The sequence below is a fragment of the Mirounga leonina genome, unplaced genomic scaffold (assembly GCF_011800145.1).
Source record: "Mirounga leonina isolate KUSES-001 unplaced genomic scaffold, KU_Mleo_1.0 Mir_176, whole genome shotgun sequence".
In the NCBI taxonomy this organism is placed as follows: domain Eukaryota; kingdom Metazoa; phylum Chordata; class Mammalia; order Carnivora; family Phocidae; genus Mirounga; species Mirounga leonina.
In genome coordinates, this window is record NW_023270454.1 from 10986426 (window position 1) to 11008833 (window position 22408).

A 22408-nucleotide genomic window follows, 5' to 3' on the forward strand; every position below is an offset into this window, starting at 1 on the left:
GATCATGACCTGAGCCGAAGGCAGTCGCTTAACCAACTGAGCCACCCAGGCGCCCCAATAAATAAAATCTTAAAAAAAAAAAAAAAAAAAAAAGTACAGTTACAAACCATTGTTACAATAATATTAGCTTTTATAACCACCCATGTATTTACCTTTCTTGAGATCTTTATTTCTTAACATAGCTTCAAATTACTGCCTAGTGTCTTTTCATTTAACCTTGTAGAACTCCCTTGAGCATTTCTTGTAGGGCAGCTTTAGTGGTCATAAGTCCCTCGACTTTTGTTTATCTAGGAATGTCTTAATTTTTCCCTTACTTTTGAAGGACACTTTTGCTGGATATAGGATTCTTAGTTGACAGCTTTTTCTTTTAGCACTTTGAATATATCAGCTCACTGTTTTCTGGCCTCCAAAGTTTCTGATGTGAAATCTGTTCATCATTTTATTGTGGTTTCCTTGTTGTATGTTACAATTCACTTCCCTCTTGCTGCTTTCAAGATTTTCTCTTTGTCTTTTGAAAGGTTGATTAAAATATGTTTTGGTGTGGTTCTCTGAGTTTATCTTACCTGGAGTTTGTTGAGCTTCTTGGATGTTTATATTCATGTCTTTCATCAAATTGGGGAATTTTTCCACCATTATGTCTTCAGATAATTCTCTCTGTCCCTTTTTCTTCTCTTTCTGGGACTCTTGCAATGTGTATGTTGGTTCTCTTGTTGGTCTCCTATAGGTCCTTAGGTTCTATTCACTTTTTTTCAATCTTTTCTCTTTCTGTTCCTCAGACCCAATAATTTCCATTTTATCTTCAAGTTCACTGATTTTTCTTCTGCCTGCTCTCTTCTGCCTGCTCACATCTGCCTTTGAATCCCTCTAGTGAATTTTTCATTTCAGTTATTGCACTTTTCAGCCCCAGCATTTTTTGTTTGTTTGTTTCTTTGAGGTTTTCTCTCTTTATTGATATTTCCATTGTGTTCACACATTACATTCTTGACTTTCTCCACATCTTCCTTTAGTTCTTTGAGCATCTTTAAGACCATTGTTTTAAAATCATTGTTGAGTATATCTGCCATCAGGTCTTTTTCAGGGAAAGCTTCTGTTGATGTATTTTTTTCCTTTGAATGGCCCATACTTTCCTGTTTGTTTGTATGCCTTGTGATTTGTTGTTGTTAAACACTGGACATTTGATCTAATAACGTGGTGACTGATTCTGGAAATCAGATGCTTCCCCTTCCCCAGGGTTTGCTTTTTTAGTTTTTTTGGTGTGTTTTTTTTTTTTTAATAATTCTTATTTGCTTATTATAATAATTATTATTGTTGTTATTGTTGTAAGTTTTCTGTATGCCGGGGATCAGCCTGAAGTGTAAATTTAAGGTCATATAATAGCTCTTTTCTGAGCTTTTCCCTGGGCATTTGCAGTCCTAATTTTCCTCATATATGTAATTGTTCTGAATGTCCTAGTCTCTAATGTCTGTCTCCTGAAAGGAGAAAAGTGAAAAATGAAATGAGGATAGGGAGGGGTAAGGGGACTGGCCTTTCAATTCCCTGGATATCACTTGTGGGGGAGGGGCTTGCAACAATGGCTGCTGGCCTTCACACTTCTGTGATCAGAAGCAGCAGTCTGTGATCAGAGCACAGATCCCTGATATTTGGAAGACAGGATCTTTTTTCTGATACTTGGAGGACAGTGTCTTTGCCCAACTTGGGCTGTGCGTAAGCTGCTCCAGGAACATGTGCATAGCTGCCCGTCACATGGCTAGGATATGTAGCTGCTATTTTGCTAAGAGCTGAATTTATCCAAAATTTATCATTCAAGTCTTCCCCCTGGAAGTTACAAGCCTTAATAGACTCTAGAGTTACAAAATTATCACATTAAACAGATCATGCCAGTGAAATTGTTGTCTAGGTGGGGAGAAAGATTCCTGGTGCTTCCTACTCCACCATCTTCCAAGATCCTTTCCTTTATTGAGTTTTGAGCGTTTTTTTAAAAACATATATTCTAGATACAAGTCTTTTATTAAATAAGATTTGCAAATATTTTCTCTCAGTCTGTGGTTTGTCTTTTCATTCTCTTTAACAGTATCTTTCAAAGAGCAAATGATTTAAATTTTGAAGAAGCCCAGTTTATCAGTTCTTTTATAGATTGAGGTTGTGGTGTCTTATCTCAGAAAGCTTTGCCTAACCCAAGGTCACAAGGATTTTTACTCATGTTTTCTTCCGGGGGTTTTATAGCTCTAGGTTTTATCTTCAGATGTATGATCCATTTTGAGTTACTTTTTATATATGGTTTATGGTATACATATATGTGTGTATATTGTATATGGATATCTGATTGTTGTGCCCCTTCTTCAATGAATTGTCTTTGCACCTTTGTCCATATATAAGTAGAACTATTTCTAGACTCTCTTTTCTGTCCCAGTGATCTGTTTATCTTGGTGCTGTTACATTACCACAGTCTTAATTACAGTAGCTTTTTAAAAAAGATTTGTTTATTTATTTTAGAGAAAGAGAGAGAGCATGTGAGTGCAGGATGGTGGTGGGGGGACAGGTAGAGGGAGAGGGAGAGAAGCAGACTCCCTGCTGAGCACAGAGCCTGACTTGGGGTTTGATTTCACAAACCTGAGATCATGACCTAAGCTGAAATTAAGAGTCAGGTGCTTAACTAACTGAGCCACCAGGTACCCCTACAGTAGCTTCATATTAAGTTGAAATTATGTAGTGTTAGCTATGCAGGTTTGTTCTTATTAAAAGTTGTTCTGTTGGGGCACCTGGGTGGCTCAGTCGGTTAAGCGACTGCCTTTGGCTCAGGTCATGATCCCAGGGTCTTGAGATCGAGCCCCGCATCGGGCTGTCTGCTCGGCGGGAAGCCTGCTTCTCCCTCTCCCACTCCCCCTGCTTGTGTTCCCTCTCTCGCTTGTGTCTCTCTCTGTCAAATAAATAAATAAAATCTTTAAAAAAAAAAAAAAGTTCTGTCTACTTAAGGTCATTTGCATTTCCATATGAATTTTAGAATCAGCTTGTTAATTTCTAAAAAAAAAAAAAAAAAGCCTGTGTGATTTTGATTGGAATTGTGTTGAATCTGTTGATAAATGAATTTGGTGAGAGTTGACATCTGATATCTTAATATTAAATCTTCTGTCCCATGAACAAAGTATATCTCTCCATTCATTTTATTTAGGTCTTTTAGTTTCTTTCAACAATGTGTTATATAGTTTTCACTTATAGATCTGAGACATCTTTTGCAGGTTTCCCCCATTTATTACACATTTTTGGATGCTCTTTTCAAATGGTATTTTTAAAATTTCAATTCCTAATTACTTTTGTATTAGTCATGTTTTTTACGTTCTATATTTTTGATACATTGATGTCTTCAGGCCTTGCAGACCTGGAGAGGGACTGCCTCCTCTCAGGGTTAGCTATTTACTAGAAAGAGCAGGGAAACTTGCCTGCAAGCACACCTTTGATATGCACATCAGCCGATCTTAAGTCCATACGCTTATCTGCTTCCTCTCCTCAGGCTTCTGCAGTCAGGACTACTCTTCTCCTCTCCTAAATTATTCCAGGGCCAGGTACAGACAACTAGGGATCACCTGTATAACCCAGAGCCTGACAAAATTATTCAAACAATCTAATCCTAAACTTGCTCAGCTCACCTACCCTGCCTTTCCCATTCCTTTCTATGAAACGTCACAGTAAAAATTCTGGCCCATGCTTTCCTCTTGCACTGTCTGCCTCCTGACTGACCTGATCCTTCCCCATGTGGCCCTGTATGACATAGTGTGCACCCCCCTTTGAGAACAGTGAGTCACAAACTGTCTTTTCAATGACAGTCATCTCCTGATCTATCAGCCTTACCATCCTGAATAAAAACCAAGTCCTGAGTATTTTAAACAATTGTTGCAATAGTATATAGACTACTATTGATTTTTGTGTATTGAATTTATATCCATCAGCCTTACTAACCTCACTTTTTAATTCTAATAGTTTTTTTGTATTTTTCATTAGCTTTTCTAAATAGGCAATCATGTCATCTGCCACTAGAGACAGTTTTATTTCTTCTTTTCCAATCTGGATGCCATTTATTCTTGACTCATTGCACTGGCTATTAACTGTCAGTACAGTGATGAATAGAAGGGGTGAAAGCAGACATCTCTGTTATTCCTAATATTAGTGAAAAAGTATTTAGTCTTTCACCATTAAGTCTGCGATTAGTGGTAGGTGTGTTTTGTTGGTTTTGGTTTTGCTTTCTTTTGGTAAATGCTGTTATCAGGTTGAAGATGTTTCCTTCTGTTCCTGGTTTGCTGAGAGTGGGGTTTTCTTTGTTTTTGTTTTTTAAGATCAGGAATAGATGTTGAATTTTGCCAAATGTTTTTTCTGTATCTATTGCAATGAACATATATATGGTTTTACTTTTTCAGTTTGGCAATATGATGAATTGCTTTGATTTTCAAATGATAAACCCCAACTGTCCATGATATATTATCCTTTTTATAAATTGTTGGATTTAATTTGCTAATATTTTGTTTAGAAATTTTGCACCTGGGTTCATGAGGGATATTGGTCTATAGTTTTCTTATCATGTCTTTGGTTTTTGTATTAGGGTGATGCTGGCCCCATGGAATGAGTTGATAAATGCCTCTTCTTCAGCTTTCTGGAAGGGTTTGTCTTGAATTGATAGTATATTTTCCTTAAATGTTTAATGGAATTCATCAGTGAAGCCACGTAGGCCTGGAGGGTTTTTTGGTGGGGAAGATTTTCATGAAAATTTCAGTTTATTTAATAGCTATAGAACCAATTATGTTCTTCTTGAGTTTGTGTCTTCTGAGGAATTAGTCCATATCAATTTATCCTGTGGAATTTATTGGCATAAAGTTATTCGTAGTATTTCCTTTTTTTTTTTTTTTAAAGATTTTATTTATTTATTTGACAGAGAGACACAGTGAGAGAGGGAACACAAGCAGGGGGAGTGGGAGAGAGAGAAGCAGGCTTCCCGCCTAGCAGCGAGCCCAATGCAGGGCTCGATCCCAGGACCCTGGGATCATGACCTGAGCCGAAGTCAGATGCTTAACGACTGAGCCACCCAGGTGCCCCTCCTTATTTTTTTAATGCCATACAATCTGTAGTGATTCTCATTTCCCTCATTTCTGATATTGGTAAATTGAGACTGACTTTCTTTTTTCCTGATCACTTTGGCTAGTGCTTTATTGCTTTTATTATTTTCAAGCAATCATCATTGCTTTTATTATTCCCTATAATTTCCTTTTTTCTATTTCATTGATTTTGGTTCTGATCTTTATTTAATTTCTTCTGCTTTGAATTTGACTTGCTCTTCTTTTTTCAGCATAGTGGAATCTGAAGTCACTAATATGAAACTTTCTTTTCTAATATAGATGATCTCCTCAGACTATAAGCCCCCCTCCAGATTCCCCCTCCTGTAGCCTAGAAATTCTCAAAACCATAAACTGGGGTAATTGTAAGATTCACCTGTTTCCCATCTCCCAGAGATCTCTGTTCTTTGTTGCTTGACGTCCAGTGTCTTGAAAACAGTTCTTTTTTATATTTTGTCCAGTTAATTTTGGTTGTTTCAGGTGGGAGGGTAAATATGGTCCCTGTTGTTCTACCTTTGCCAGAAGTAGAAGTGCCAAGAGTGTGAGTTTTCTGAATAAATTTTATAAGAGACATTCCAATGTGTTGATAGGTTGTGGATGTCTGGTAGAATTATCTTTATTAGGATTTGACCCATGCTGATAATGTTTGCCTGTCCAAATTAACAATGCAGTGATGTGAGGCATAGGGATGCTTAACTCAATTTGAGATGGAGCTCAGGAAGAATAGCTGTAGGAGTTGTCTTTCTAAACTGGGCAAAATGTAAGTAAAATGAATAGCATTTGGTCAATCTAAGAATTCCTAGTTTAGGGAATACTCAGAAGTATTAATGGAAAAGAAAGGAGCCAACCAGTGGCAAAGCAAAAGAAAACTCAGAGCTGTCAGCAAGTGTAGACAAAGCAACAGTAATAAAAGGAAGACAAAAATTCCAATTAAGATAAAATTACATTTGTACAAAATTTACCAATACAAAACTTTTTTATGAGTAGATATGGCATTGATTTAGAATAGATATTGTAAGTTCATAGTTTTTAAAGACTGAAAAAGAGATATTTATATTTAAAATCAACTACTACAAGCTTAGAAGTTAAGTAAAATCTGAAATGAAGTATTTTCCTATGCTATATGAACACTTAACACATTAATTACAGATTTTTTTTTCTCTATGAAGTAAGGCCCCAAATAATCTTCATTAAAAGAGTTGGCCTAGTACGAATTACTTTATGAATTTGAAAATTTTTAAGTATATGTATTTAATGTAATTTATGGCTCACATTTTAATAACACAGTCTTGACTCTTCCTTAATTAGACTAATTGGGGAGAAGAAAGTTGAATATAGATGGTAATTACAATTACATTCTTTTTTTATTGAAAAAAAAAGATTTATCTATTTTTATTATTATTTGGAAATAATCATATGTTTAAAGATAGAAATATATATGTTCCTAAGCATAATTTGTAATTTTTTACAGGTTTGTAGGACCACTGGGTACCATCATCATAAAATGTAAAGATTTTCGAATAATTCAGTTGGATATTCCTGGAATGGAAGAATGTTTGAATATAGCCAGTTCCATTGAGGTAAATATTTCAGAAGCAAAATCTGATGAAAATAAATAGTAATAAGGAAGAACCTTATATTCTGACTCAGTATAGCTCATATGCTTTTTTAGTAGATAGTTGGTCATGTTCTGTGACTCACATATTGAAAATTGACAGGAAAAGCCTCACCCTGATGCATTGTTACAGGAATGTAATAGGATTTTATTGACTTATAACAGTTTTTAGTGTTACTTATTCCTCCAGCCTCACTTGTTGTAGCATTTGACAGGATTTCCTTCTCTTTTAAGACTCAATAATAGTCCATTGTATGTATATATGGTAAGGCTTTTCTAAAAAGTTATTTCTTTTATAAAAGTAAGCAATTATCACCAATAATTATAGTCTTTTGTTTGTCTTTAGTAAGCCTGAATTTTCCATACATCAGGTTTGCTTAAGACAGGGTGTGTTTGTTTTATATTTGTATCAACAATATTGAGTATCTGCTTAGATTCCAAATAATAGACATTTTACTTGGATAATTTAATATTTAAATGGAGGAGCTCACACCATTTTCTTCCCCATTCAAACCAACTATTTTGGTTTACACTCAAATTTTAAATTGCATTGTTTTAAATCATTGCCACTAAATTATAGCAATTAACTTTATGTTTATAGTATTTTCTAGATAATTATAGATACATTGATTTTTTTTTTCCTTTGGTCTTTGACTAATCTGGTCTTTGTATCCAAAACAAATGCTATTGACTTAACTATTAAAAGGAGGCAGAAAGGTTTAAAAATCTGTCATTAGGATCTTGTTTGGTTTTTAAACAAGAATAGAGAAATAAAACAACTGTTGTGCTGAGAAAAATGGCATGGAACTGGTTTACTTTCTGCCTTTGCTAAGTTTTACTTAGAGGAAATGAGAAGATGAGCTGACTACATATCTTGTCATTTGGAAGTGATGTAGTAACGTTGATTTGGCCAAATTTGTTAACATGGGTAAGAAACGCACTGTGGTTTCTAGGCTGTTAAATTGAAACACTGTCCTGCTGTTTGGGCAGTGGAATGCTACTGACCCATTTCATTTGAGCATGTTTTTGGTTTTTTTTTTTTTCAGTTGTGGGTTTGGATCTTCACTGACCAGTCTACATGTTTCTTCTTATCCCTTTTATAACTTACGAGATAGCTGGTTGGTGGGTGTTATATAAGTTGCATACGGTAAAGGATAACGGTAAAGGAAATATAGGGCAAAGCCTGTTACCCACTTTCTGGTTGCATTTATTTAGCTTCATTAACATCTGACACTAATCAGTTGTTTAATTGGCTGTATATAGTACCTAAAGTACTTTAGAAACTGAATATATAGGGGCGCCTGGGTGGCTCAGTCGTTAAGCGTCTGCCTTCGGCTCAGGTCATGATCCCAGGGTCCTGGGATCGAGCCCCGCATCGGGCTCCCTGCTCGGCGGGAAGCCTGCTTCTCCCTCTCCCACTCCCCCTGCTTGTGTTCCCTCTCTCGCTGTGTCTCTCTCTGTCAAATAAATAAATAAAATCTTTAAAAAAAAAATAAAGAAACTGAATATATAGAAACCCTGACCTCAGAAAGTGAATGTTCTATTGATTGTTTTACAATATAGTAAATATACATCGTGAACCTGGTCTCTTGCCTTTTCCTGGTATCCAATTCCTTCCCCACCTCCTGTATACATCTTGACGTGACTTGGGAGTAATTAGTGAATTTCTTATATAAAACAGTTGAGCTATTCTTTCTAATCAAGAATCCATATACCCTAATACAATCTGCTGCCACAAATAGAATCCTGTTGGAAGAATAACTGGCAATTGCTCAGTTTTCTAAAATGTAGCAGGAAGTCTGATGAAGCTTCTATGTAGTTTCCACTGTCTTTTGGAATTGAAATGTTTTCAGTTCTTTCAGCATTAATGTGTTTAAAGGAAAAGTCCTGTCTCTGGTGACATAGTATGTGATCACAAGTCAGAATATGAATGCTTAGTACCTGCTAAAGTGCCTGCTACTTGCATTTAAAATTGTGGTTGTGGGCGCCTGGGTGGCTCAGTTGCTTTCTAACCAAAACCCGTTTGTTTTCTGATTCCCAGAAATATTTGGACCTTTATATTAGGCTTTGTAAAGTGGTGTCAATTGAGTTAATTTTTCTTCTAGAATAGGCGTGCACACTTTTTTTGTCCTTTTGTTCATTCAGCAAGTGTTAACTGAGTGTATGCTATGTGCCAGGTACCTTGTTAGATGCTAAAAGCATGGAAATTAGCTTCAGTAAGCTATAATTGTATCTAGTGGTAAATACAATGTGAGAAAAATATATTGGGTGTGCATCATTATTAGACCGTATTTGTTTAATACCAATTTGGCAGTTAGAAAGTGTTTCAAATTGCAGTATGTTCCTTTATCTTTCTTTTGTTTCCTTTTTTATGCCCTAGGCATTGTCTACCCTGGACTCTATCACTCTGATGTACCCTTTCTTTTACCGGCCCATGTTTGAAGTGATAGAAGATGGCTGGCATTCTTTCCTTCCTGAGCAAGAGTTTGAACTCTACTCTTCAGCTGTGAGTAATGTTTGAGACAACTATGTGTAACAAGAAATAATCTAATACCTTACTTGTGAAATGATCCCTTCCTTTTGATGACTAATAAAGTGTTGTTGGCTTACCCATGCCTAAAAGAGATTTTGTTAGCGGTTAGTACTGCAGCTTCTGCCATTCAGGGATTTGCAGTTTGTTTTCAATGCTCAGCTCAAGGGATTTTTCTTCTAGTGGATTTCAGATGTAACTTTTTTCTTCAGTGTATTCCAGATGTTACTTTTTTTAATTTTGAAAATGACATTGGTAAAACATTAAGATCTTCATAAAGATAGTCCTGACATGTTTTGAGTTCATTGTTGATTGTTTTAAAAGCGTCTCCATAGAAACAACTTTGTATGTAGTAATTAGGTTCTGAGCCATCCCAAAAAAGTCTGTTGAACCCACTGTGTGCTTAAGATAGCATTAGAGAAACATAGACCATATTTGTTTCTGTGGGATAATTTTTGTGTTTTTATAATTTGGGTTATTAAGACCAGGTCACTAGAACCAGATTTTCTTATTCTTCGCAATTTTACTTCTTTCTTCTTCCATCACACCTATGTAAATGGGCCCTGGTTTTGGGGGGGAGGGGGTGTCAAGAAATAGGGACCAGAGTCTATGTAATTTAAAGAATAAAGATGTCCATGTCAGCGAAGTGATAAAGGAACAGGAAGTTCACATTCTTATTGTATGGGGCATTTTTATATAGTTCATGGATAACTACCTGTATTTACACTTAAGTTTAGTGTTTGTATTGCGTTAAAAACTGCATAGTAAACATTCTTAAATGCATGATACTTTATGCAGTTAAGTACTGTTATCAGTACTATTATCAGCTACCACCAACGGTTACCTTAGAAGAATTATTTCCTAGGTGGAAAATGGCAGTCACGTGGTGATCAGGAAGGGAGATGTCTGGATGATTTGTTTGGGTACCCAAAACTGTCTGTATAAATGACCTACCCATGATTTATCTTGGAGTTAGGTGCCATAAGCGAACCAGTCTAAGTCTGCATTCTACAGGTCAACAAATCAGTCTCCTATTCTGTGCAGAAATCCCCTGTGCTAAAAACATCCGTGATGTGGTCGTTTAGCCTCTGCTTGAAATCTTAGGGTGGGAGAATTTGCAAAAGCACAATGGTGTCCCATTTGGGGACAGCTCTAATTCTGAGCTGACCTCTGTTTCCCTGTACATAGAGCCAATGTTTCTGATGTTACCTTGTGTTATTCAACTTATCTTATTCCTCTACCATGAACTCTTCTTCAAATTAGGAACTCTTATGTCCCCATTAAGTTTTCTTTTCTGCAGATTAAATATCAGTATTTACTTCAACTTTTTCCAACAACTGTGACCTCAGGGCCGCACACTCTCCTGGTTGCTCTTCCCAGCAAGGCCTTCAGTTTGTCATTTATTCTCTTAAAATATGGCTATGCCCATACCACTTGGCATAGATTGGAACTATTACTGAGACTTTAAGGCAGCTTAAAGGTGCATTAGCTTTTTTGAGCATTAAGTTACTAATGAAATAAACTAAAATTTATACATCTTCTCATATGTGTTACTAAGGGATCTGCCCTATGTTTTTGTTATTGTATTTACTTACTAATTTTTATTTAGATTCAATACTTTTCCTAGTAGGCATTTTCTTTTTGGTTTAGCTAATTATTTAAGCAATTTGTATATTTGAAGTTCTGGTATTTTCCTGCAAATTTTGTGATCCACAGATGTAATGAGAAATCTTTAATGCCTTGTTTGAGGTATTTAGGTACTATTACTAGATGATGGAAATTTAAGATGAGCAAAGCATGGTTCCTTCTTTCCATTTGTTCAAAGTCTAACAGTTATTTAAGTAATCAAGTACAGTGAAATAAGTGCTGACGAAAGTATCCACAAGGCACAGGGAAAATGACATTATTAGATTTGTGTTATAGAAAATCAATTCTGATGCAAAATGCTAAGAAACTCCTTGAAGAAGCTACTGGAATAATATAAAGAAGATGGTTGGATATAGTGCAGAAAGATTCATAAAGTAGAATTAAAAGGCATTGGTGACCCACTCACTGGATGTGAAAGGTAAAACAGACAATGGTATCTAGGATATACCATTGAGATGGGAAAAACAGAAAGAGAAAGGTGTTTAAAGGGAATGAGTTAAGTTCAGTTTGGGTGATGGCAATTCAAAGGGCCTGTATGGTACATGTCATTGAATATCTACAAGAGATAGTCTAGAGCTTATTTGAGAGGTCTGTGTTAAAAATGAAAAACTGAGGGTAATCAGCACATACACTGTGGAAACCATGAGGAGAGACCGAGATTGCCTAAGGAAAGCATCTGAAGTAAAAAGGATGCCAAGGATTGAACCGTTTAAGAGGTGAATGGAGGAGAAATCCAAGGGAAGAGTGAGTTTCAAGTAGGAGGGAGTCAACAGTGTGCAAAACTTCTTATTCATTGTTGTCTCTTTCCTGGGCTAGAATGTAAGCTGCTAGGTATAAACTTTACAAGGGCGGGAACCATGTCATTCTTGTTTCCTACTGTATTGCTAACACATGATAGGCAAACGGTAAATATTTGTTAAGTAAATGAATGTACGTGTGTATTTACTCAGGACAGGGCAAAAGGGTAGTAAGGCCTTTTTATATCATTAGAAATCCTCTGCCAGGTTACACCTCTGTCACTTAATCAGTATTCTTTGAGTAAGGTGTTTTGTTTTTTTACCATCTGAAAAACTTTATAATAGCCAGTCCCCACTTCATTATTATGTCCAAAAGAGATGTGTGGTATTGAGAGGACAGTACTAAAACTAGCTATCAAGATATCTTGTGTTGCATCCCTGATATGTTATTGGCTGCTTGACTTTTTGGGACTCAGTTTCCATGTCTACAAAATGAAAGTGTTGAACAAAACTGATCTTTAAAGTTTCTCCTACTTTAAGCATGCTTTTATTCTAGGATATCATGAAAGATTATTTTAGGTACTTTGTTGAAATAGTCATACACAATATATCTGTACTCCCTCAATCTACCACTTTTGAAATTATATATAAAAAAGGTGATAAGGTTCTGCTTATGATTGAGTAGCTCCTATCTGAGAAGATCTCCTGCAGAGATTAGTGACAAACTATAAATAAAACACAAAAAAACTACCACCTGAAAGCCCTGGTAATTGAACAGAAAGCAGCATATTTGGGAGGGGGTCAAAGTGTAGAGAAAATGAATGGCAGAATGAAATTCCTATTTGGGGGGCTTTGTCCTGAGGTCATCATAGTTGTGGCATTGATAATGTGGAAACGCTAACATTCCAACTGAAAGCTCACTTTCTGTCTGGTGGGCGGAACCAGGTGAAAGTCTTGGGGCAACCAGAGAGCTAGAGAAGGGGAACCTTGATTTTGTGGTATACAACCTTGAACCTCTAGCTGATCATGAGTGGTGCTTGCATGAAGCAGACTGAGATCAGTCAGAATCAAGAGCTGAGCTGTGTTGCACCACAGGTGTTAACAGAGTTTGCAATTTAAATCTAGCAAAGTTAATTGCCTACTAAAACAAAAAACATTAACTCTCTTCAAAGGAGTATAATGGAATGCAGAGCTTCCACAGCATAACATTTGCAATGTCCAGGATACAGTCTAAAATTGAGCTAAGATATTGTGACCCATTCTGAAGGAAAAAGTTGGCAAGTACCAACCCCAGGGTGACTCAGATGTTTAAATTATCACACAAGGATTTTTTTTTTTTAATATTTATTTGAGATAGCATGTGCAAGGGAGTGTGGGGCGGGGCTGGGCAGGGGGAGCAGAGTGAAAGGGAGAAGCAGAAGCAGACTCCCCACTGAGAAGGGAGCCTGACATCAGGGCTCAAACCCAGGACCCTAGGATCATGACCTGAGCCAAAGGCAGATGCCCAATCAACTGAGCCACCCAGGCACCCATCACACAAGGACTTTAACCAAAGAAAAGATAGGAAATACCAACAGAGAAATAGAAAATACAGAAAGAACCAAATGGAACTCTTAGAACTTTTTGAAAATTATATCTGAAATTAAAAATTCACTGGAGGAGTTAAAAAGCAGAAGAGGTGACAGAAAACAGAACCAATGAACTTGAAATTAGAGCAATAGAAATTATTTTGTAGAAAGAAGGGGGAGGGGATAAGTTATAGTAAAATAAGCAGAGCCTCAGGGACCTGTGGAACATATCAGAATGTCTAGCATATGTGTAATTGGAGAACCAGAAGGAGAGACTAGAGAGAATAAGGTAGAAAATATATTTTAAAAAATAATGTTCAAAAATTTTCCAAACTTGAGGAATGATACAAATTCAAAAAGTTCAGCAAGCCCCAGACAGGATAAATGAGAAGAAAACACTGCATAGGCACGTGGTAGTTAAACTGTCAAAGAGCAACAGTGAAGAGATCTTGAAAGCTGCCAGGTAAAAACCAAACATTACATACACAGAGACAACAATCAAATGAGTGTGGACTGTTCATCAGAAATCCTGGCAACCAGAAGAGAAAACTATAAAGTGCTGAAAGGAACAAAACTTGCCAACCTTGAGTTTTGTATGTGGTGAAAATATCTTTCAAGAAGGAAGGTGAAACAACATTTTCAGATAAAAGGAAACTAAGAATTTATTGCCAAGAGACCTTTACTATAAGAAATGTTAAAGGAAGTTTTTCAGACTGAAGGGAAATAATAGCAGAGGGAAACTTGAATATTTAGAATTATTGAAGAATATTGGAAATGCTAAATACCTAGGTAAATATAACAGGCTATTTTTTTTCCTTTTTAATGTCTTTAAAATATACATGACTATTTAGACTACAGCATTGCCTTTGTGGTGTTTATAGTGTATTTAGACATATTAAATATGGAAACTATAATGTTAAAGGTGATTGGGTGTGGGGTGGCTGAATGGATAAATATACTTGTACAGTTATATTCTTTGTTGAGAGAATCTGTCTTGTGCATTGTGGGATATTTGGCAGCATCTTTCACACCACTAGATGCCAGTAGAATTCTCCTCCCCCCAACCTGTGGTTGTCTCTACACATTGCCAGATGTTACCTCTATGCAAAATCATCCCTGGTTGAGAACCACTATCCTAGAGCAATCCTTTTTTTAAAAATGGGAAGAGGTATAAATTAAAAGTTAATATTTACATTAAAATGCAATTCTAAAAGTATTTAAATCTGACAGAAGGTGGGAAAGAAAAAATAGGAATAAAAACTGAAGGGATAAACAGAAAATAAATGTTAAACTCTATTTCAGCAGTATCAACAACTATTTTAGTATCAATGAGCTAAAGACTCCTATTGAAAGACAAAGATCGTCAGACTGACATAAAGAAAAAAAGAAGGCAAGATCCAAATACAAGCTGTGTACAAGAGATGCATTTTGAATATGAAGACATAGATTGAAAAATAAATAAATAAATGGGAAAATATGCGGTGGATAAAAAAACAGAAGTAGCTGCATTAATTAAGGAGTTAAAAAAAAAGATTTCAAGACAAAATATCATCAAATAAAAAGGGTCATTCCATAATAATAAAATTTTTAGGAAGATATAACTATATATATATGTGCCTAATAATAAAAATTGATAGAAGTTAGGAAGAAATAAGTAATTCTTGATCATGGTATGAGATTGTTAACACAGCAATTAATAGAACAACTAGGCTAAAAACAACAACTAGACAACAACAAAACAAGACATGGAAGATTTGAACAACACTGATATTTGTAGAATGCTAGTCACAACTTCTGTATAAGATATAGTACTCAAGAGCACATGGTATGTTCCCCAGGAGAGACTGAATGCAGGGCTATTAAATAAATTTCAATATTAAAAAGATTGAAAGCATACAAAGTATAATCTCTAGGTCCAAAGAAGTTAAATTAGAAATCAGTAAACTAAGGTAATTAGTTTTTTTAGTAGAATATCCTAAATTAAACAAAATACTTGTAAATAATCTGGGAGTCAAAAATGAAATCATAAAGGAGATGAGAAAATAGTTTGAACTGAATGATAATAAAAATGCATCATCAAAATATGTGGGATACAGCTAAAGCAGTGTTTAAAGAGAAACCTACAGCTTTAGAATGCTTAGATTAAAAAAGGAGAAAAGGTCCAAAATCACCAACTTAAGCTATGAAAAAAAGAACAAAGTAACTGGAAAGAATGAAATAATAAAAATAAGAGTAGAAATCAATAAAATACTTACAACTCATAAGCAAGGTTGTTCGATATAAATATACCAAAACTAATTGTATTGGCAACAAGGAGTCTGAAAATGAATAAAATACTTGGGAATAAATTTAACAAAAGAAGTGCAGATTCTGTGCACTGGAAAACACAAAACATTGCAGAGAGAAGTTAAAGATATCTAAATAAATGAGAGATATACCATGTTCATGGATTAGAAGACGGTATGGTTAAGATCAGTAGTGGGCTGGGCGCCTGGGTGGCTCAGTTGGTTAAGCAACTGCCTTCGGCTCAGGTCATGATCCTGGAGTCCTGGGATCGAGTCCCACATCAGGCTCCCTGCTGAGCAGGGAGTCTGCTTCTCCCTCTGACCCTCCCCCCTCTCATGTGCTCTCTCTCATTCTCTCTCTCAAGTAAATAAATAAAATCTTTAAAAAAAAAAAAAAGATCAGTAGTGGGCTGACTTATGTAGTGGACAGCAAAGTAAATATTTTAGGCTGTGAGTCATGCAGTCTCTGTTACAACTGTACCACTCTGCTGTTGTAGCATGAAAACAGCAATAGATAACACATCAATGAATTGGTAGTACTATGTTCCAGTAAAACTTTATTTATAAAAATGGGCAGTAGGCTGGATTTGGCTTGCAGATTATTGTTTGCTGACCTCTCATTAAGATGACAATTGTCTCTGGAGTGCCTGTGTGGCTCAGTCAGTTAAGCGTCTGCCTTCGGCTCAGGTCATGATACCTGGGGTCCTGGGATCAAGCCCCATGTTGCACTCTGCTCAGCGGGGAGCCTGCTTCTCCCTCTTCCTCTGCCGCTCCCCCCCCCCCGCTTGTGCTCTCTCTTTCTCTCTCTTTCAAATAAATAAATGAAATTTTTTTAAAAAGATGACAGTTGTCTCCAAATTGATTTATAGGTTCAATGCAGATCCTCTCAAAATTCCAATAGCTGTTTTGTTTAAATTGACAAAGCTATCCTAAAATGTATGTGAGTATGCAAAGTCACTAGAATAGCCAAAACAACTTCAAAAAAATAAATGATTTACTTGCATTGATTTTAAAACTTAATATAAAGCTATAATAATCAAGAGACTGTGGTATGAGGAAGACCTATACATGGATGAAATAAGAGCTAATACCCTATTGGATGAAATAAGAGCTATACCCTATTGGTATAAGTGTAGACCTATATATGGATGAAATAAGAGCTAAAACTGTGAAACTTTTTGAAGACAACACAGGAGACCTTTATGACCTTGGATTAGGCAAAGATTTTTTAGATAAACACCGAAAGTGACTGAAAGCAGATTAATGACTTCCTAGTTTGGGATGTGGAGGGGAAGATACAGATTACAAAAATACACGTGGGATTTTGTGGGAGATGATTGAAATGTTTGTTATCTTGATTGTGGTGGGGTGGTTTCGTGGGTGTATACAACTGTCAAAGACTCAGGAAATCATGCACTCTAAATGGATCTAGTTTATTTTTCATACAAATAATAAAATCTCAAAGTTGATTAAAAAGAAGAGAAAAAACTTAAAGTTAAGTAGCTGATTAGAAACAAAGAGAATCAATGATCCGAAATATAGATCTGAAGTAATTGCTCAGAGTACAGAGCAGAGAAACAAGGAAGATGGGAAAAATGATAAGAGAATTTAGATATGCATGGATAATACAGGGAGGAGATCCAACAACATTTATTAAATGGGAGTTCAGGAAGAAGATAATAGAGAAAATGGAAGAGGCACTATTTAAATAGGTAATGGTCTAGAGTTCTCCAGAATCCATGAAAGTCACAAGCTCTTAGATTAAAGTGTCTCAGCAAACACCATGCAAGACAATAAAAAAGAAATCTTTACTTAATGTGTTGTAGTATAGCTATTAAATAGTAAGGCAAAGAGAATATCACAAAATTAGAGAGGAAAGACAAATTACATAAATGGTGTAATAAAATTAAAATAGAAAAGAAACCCAATAGGATAGAACTAAACATCTATTCTTGATAAAAGCTCTTGGCAGAATTGGATTTGAAGTGAATTTACATAATCTGATAAGTGCTACCTGGTAAATCTGATAAAGCCACCCAAAACAAAAACATACAAAACATATTATTCCCTTAAGTTCAAGAATGAGACAAGATGCCCACCAACCACTACTCCTTGCTTGTTCAGTAAGACAAGAAGGAAAAATAAGAAGTACAAGGATTGAAATGAAAGAAGCAAGACTGTCATTGTTGCTTATATGCTTGTGTACGCAGGAAGCTGAAAGAATCTTGAGATTGTAAGCATTTCTCTACACCAACCACAATTTTGAAAACAACTAAAATGCAACAAAAATATAAGGTTTCTATGAATATATCAAAGAAAAGATATGCAAGGCTTTTACTGAGAGAATTATACAACTTTATTGAAAAAATTAAGAAAGCTTTAAAAAGGTAGGAGACACTGTGCTCATGGACAAGGAGACTGAATATTTTAAAGATGTAATTGTCTTCAAATGAATCTGTAGAGTCAGTGTAGTCTTGTTAAAACTGCTGTGGGTTTTTACATGAAATTTGATAAAAGTTGCACAGAGAAGCAGAGGACTGAGAGGAGCCCAGGTACTCTTGAAGAGCAAAAAAAAAAGAGGGAGGAGGAGACTTAGCCTACTAAATGTCAAGTCTATTCTAAAAGCTATGGGACTTACTACAAATAAACCAGTGGGACAGAATAGAGAGCCCTCTATGTATGGAAACTTAATATATGCCAGAAAGTGGTATTGCAGGTCAGTGGACGATCATACCATTCTCCAGAGTAGGAAATAAATAAGTAATGCCTGGTCGTGAAATTCAAGAACTAATAGTATAGTCATATTATTTAGAAATTTGGAGGTAAACGCCAGAGTTAAAGCTAAAAGAGTTGAAAATGGTTGCCTCTGGGGAAAGGGAATTATGAAATGGAGGTGAGCAGGAAACAGGTAAATTCCTTTTTTTAAACAATAAATCTTTTAGAAACTCTCTTTAAAATTGGTAAAGAGAATAACTGAAAATGAAAATGGCTTAATTTAAAAATATATGGTATCATGTAAAAGCGTTTTTTAAAAAAGTTCTCTTTTTCTACAGTATGCTGAACATACTTCGATTTTATCTTCTTGGTACTGCAACCCATGACCAGCATGTTAGGCCAGCTCTGATTTATCGGAATATATCAAAATGTGCATATACATAATTTTATTTTTTTAACTGTAAAAAGCTTTTTACAGTCTTCAAGTGGTTTTTATTTTTGATGTTTGAAGTAAGTTGTCATTGGATAATTTTATGTTGTATACTTTTAGTCCTTAGTATAGTGAGTTAGAAATTATTTCATTGATTCCTAAGTATAACTTTTTTTTAGTATTAAGTCGTTATTGTTTTAAGAAAGATATTACCAGTCTTTCTAGATTTCCTTTTTTTTCAAGTAACAGAAGAGAACAAGGGATTTGATGTATGTAGTAGCTCTAGTCTCATCTGTTCTGGTTGAGCATTATCTAGAGTATTATACTCTTCCTGTTGCTATACTGAAGAGTACCAAAAAAAAAAAGTAAATGATACCCAAAAAGATGAATGGGATGATGTCAGCTAATAGGATGCCATGTGAAATAGGCATTTGTGCTGAAATCACAGTAAAAACAATAGAGGAAGTTACAGTATCCACATTTTGCTCAATATAAGGAAACACTTTCTAGGAACCGAGGATCCCTAGCATAGCAAGAAGCTGATGCTGAAGAATATAACTCCTTCAAGTATGGGTTAGGTATCCTTATATTAAATTCCTGAGAGATGGCTTCTTCATTGTATGAAAGTTGATCTCTAAGATCCTTTTAAAATTTTCAGATTATTTTGTGACATTGAGATACTTGCTTAGCTTTGAAGTATTTTGTGTTTTTCAGACCAGTGAATGGAGGTTAAGCTATGTCAATAAGGAATTTGCCGTCTGCCCTTCTTACCCGCCAATTGTCATAGTTCCCAGATCCATTGATGATGAAGCTCTTCGAAAGGTAGCTATGTTTCGACATGGAGGACGCTTCCCAGTACTCAGCTATTATCATAAAAAAAATGGAATGGTAAGTAAGTGCATGGTACTGCTGCTTGATCCAGTGAAAGTCTTCGTTTGCGGATCTTGTCTTAGAAATATTCCCTTTTCTGTGTACTTGCTCATAGATGTAATTAGTCTCTCCTGCTATGACTTCCTTCTTTTAAACTTTAGGGAATCAGGCGTAGTATGTTTTGTGATTAGGATATGATTTTGAATTCTTTTCATGATGCTGCTCAAAATTAGAAAGGCCAGATAGGCTTATCTTCAGGACTCAGTACAAAGGGAACTAATGTTCATTTGACACTTAAAATAATACTGTTAGGTAGAAAAATAAATTTCTCCAACCAAAATAGTGGTAAGATACTTTATTTTAATTATCTTTACTAAATTTCCCTGTAAAAGGTAAATTGAGCAGACATTTTTATTTTCAAAATGGAGAAGAGTGACACATGTTATTGTTACAACTTTAGTAAACACAGGAGTCAGTACTTGAATAGGCAAGCACTTGCTGTGTGTTTCCTAAATATTTTCTTTTTTTTTTTGTTTTGAGAGAGAGTGCACGAGTTGAGGGTGAGGGTAGGGTAGAGCAGAGGGAGAGAGAATCCTAAGCAGGAGCATGGAGCCTGATGTGGGGCTCGATCCTGCGACCCTAAGATCATGACCTGAGCCGAAATCAAGAGTTGAATGCCTAACTGACTGAGCCACCCAGCCGCCCCCTAAATATTTTCTAAATCTATTTCTGTTCTCTTATTTTCTCTCAGTCAGTAACTCTGTTTCTCATTTTGAAACCAGTAGTAAATAAGTTATAGTCATATTCCATTTCCCTTTTTTCCCTGGATAGTAAATACGGATATTTAGAATAAAAAGATTTCTAAAAATTTGCTACTTTGACATCAGGTCATCTATCCTGTTTGCTCAGTAGTATTTCTGTTAATCAGTGTTCATTACAAAGCATTTTAAAAAATATTAAATTTACTATGTGTCCATGTACATGGTTAGCACAGACTGGGAGTTAACTGTTGTCATCTTCTGGATGACCTTTCTTCATCATGTTAAATTTCAAGGTAGTTAATATAACAGTATATATTATGGGATGAAATGGAAATAACTCTAAACTGTTCACCAGGGAAGAGATCAGTATAATACTGATTTCTTGAGAAAAATTTCAAAATCAAACTTTCAAAATATATAGTTGATGGTCTTTGGAAACAAGTTTCTAGGTCTTGAAATACTGAAAAGGATGAAAGAGGGCCATAGGAGAATAAATAATAGACAAGCAGCTTTCAAGATACTAAAAATGATTCCCATAAGAAGAATAGTACATAAGCTTTTTTATCTTACCATTGGTGACTTTTCGCTTTATAATTCTTTTCCTTTTTAAAAAGATTTATTTATTTGAGGGGGGCAGAGGGAGAGAATTTCAAGCAGACTCCCCACTGAATGCAGAGCCTGACATGAGGCTCAGTCTCAAGACCCTGAGATCATAACCTGAGCTGAAACCAAAAGTTGGACGCTTAACCGACTGAGCCACCCAGGTGGCCCTTTACAATTCTTTTAAAGATTTTATTTATTTATTTGTCAGAGAGAGAGCACAAGCAGAGGGAGAAGCAGGCTCCCCAATGAGCAAGGAACCTGATGCGGGACTCGATCCCAGGACTATCATGACCTGAGCCAAAGGCAGACGCTTAACCGACTGAACCACCCAGTCATCCCTATAATTCTTGATAAAACCTGCCAACCCTGTTTATGTAGTTGAAACAGAAGTTTACCGGCACCATTATTCTTGTATTACAAGGCTGTGTCCAGTAAACAATTTACTGACTAAATGAATTGTAATGTTTGATCTCTTTAGCAATTATAATGTATTATGTGGAAATATTTTGAGATATTAGGAAGAAAAACTGTTACAGTGCAGGGCTTATTTTTGTTTTACAGTTATTAATTATTCCATATATAGAGCTGTTTCTTTATTTCAGGATCAAATTTATTTCAAAGTGTCACACAATTGTTCTTGAGATACTCTTAATCTAGGTAATTCATTTCTGTTTTCAGAAACTTTCAAAGCAGCTTTCTTCAATTTTAAACTGCATTGTGCTTCTAGGTAATCATGCGAAGTGGTCAGCCACTCACTGGCACAAATGGGAGAAGGTGCAAAGAAGATGAAAAGCTGATAAATGCTACCCTCAGGGCAGGAAAACGAGGCTACATCATTGACACCAGATCTTTAAATGTAGCTCAGCAAGCTAGAGCCAAAGGCGGCGGCTTTGAACAAGAAGCTCATTATCCCCAGTGGAGGCGGATTCATAAGTCCATTGAGAGGTAAAAGACTCGAGACAGTAATGGACTCTTATTAGAAGCGAATTAGAGTGAGTGAGCCCTTAGCTGTTCAAAGATCACAAGTTCTCAAACGAACCTACCCATTAACTTAAAGTCAGAAATTGGCTGGATATCCTGTCATGTTTTATAAGATGAGGGGGAAACTTAATCTTGGACTTGCCCAAAAGCATGCTTTCTCTAAGTGAACTCTGCAATTTCATCACCGCAAGGTCTATTTCTCTGTTAGTAGATCACTGGTCACCACACTTAGTGAACAGATATGCTACAGATAAGTATATTTTTCTAAGTCAGAATTCTGACTAAAGACTTCCTTTCCCCCACACCCACCTATTCTCACAGCGTATTTCCTCCACCAATATCTTTTGTTTATGTTTGCAGTTAGAGGTTTATCAGGGCTTCTGGAATGGGTGGGTGGGGGTTGGAGCTAATAAAACAATGGGGTCTGAGCTGGCCTTGGCCATCCCTGCTGAAGGTACCGGGTGTCTAGTGTTGGATCTGTGGGAACAGGATGGCAGATGTCAGTGGTGTGGCCTCGTGACTTGTCACAAAATGCAGTGTTCTGTGCAATTCCCTAGTCAGGAAATT

The 22408-nt window shown here is 36.0% G+C and overlaps 1 protein-coding gene across 2 annotated transcripts in view; it reads left to right on the forward strand.

The window, feature by feature from the left end:
- MTMR9 (myotubularin related protein 9) overlaps positions 1-22408 on the forward strand; it is a 92253-nt gene that overhangs the window by 46005 nt on the left and 23840 nt on the right. For both annotated transcript variants that reach the window (XM_035022670.1, XM_035022669.1), the window contains exons 2-5: positions 6571-6679; positions 9095-9220; positions 19341-19514; positions 21588-21805. In XM_035022670.1, coding sequence (XP_034878561.1) covers positions 6644-6679; positions 9095-9220; positions 19341-19514; positions 21588-21805 — 554 coding nt within the window. In that variant the 5' untranslated portion in view covers positions 6571-6643. The remainder of the gene's footprint in view (positions 1-6570; positions 6680-9094; positions 9221-19340; positions 19515-21587; positions 21806-22408) is intronic.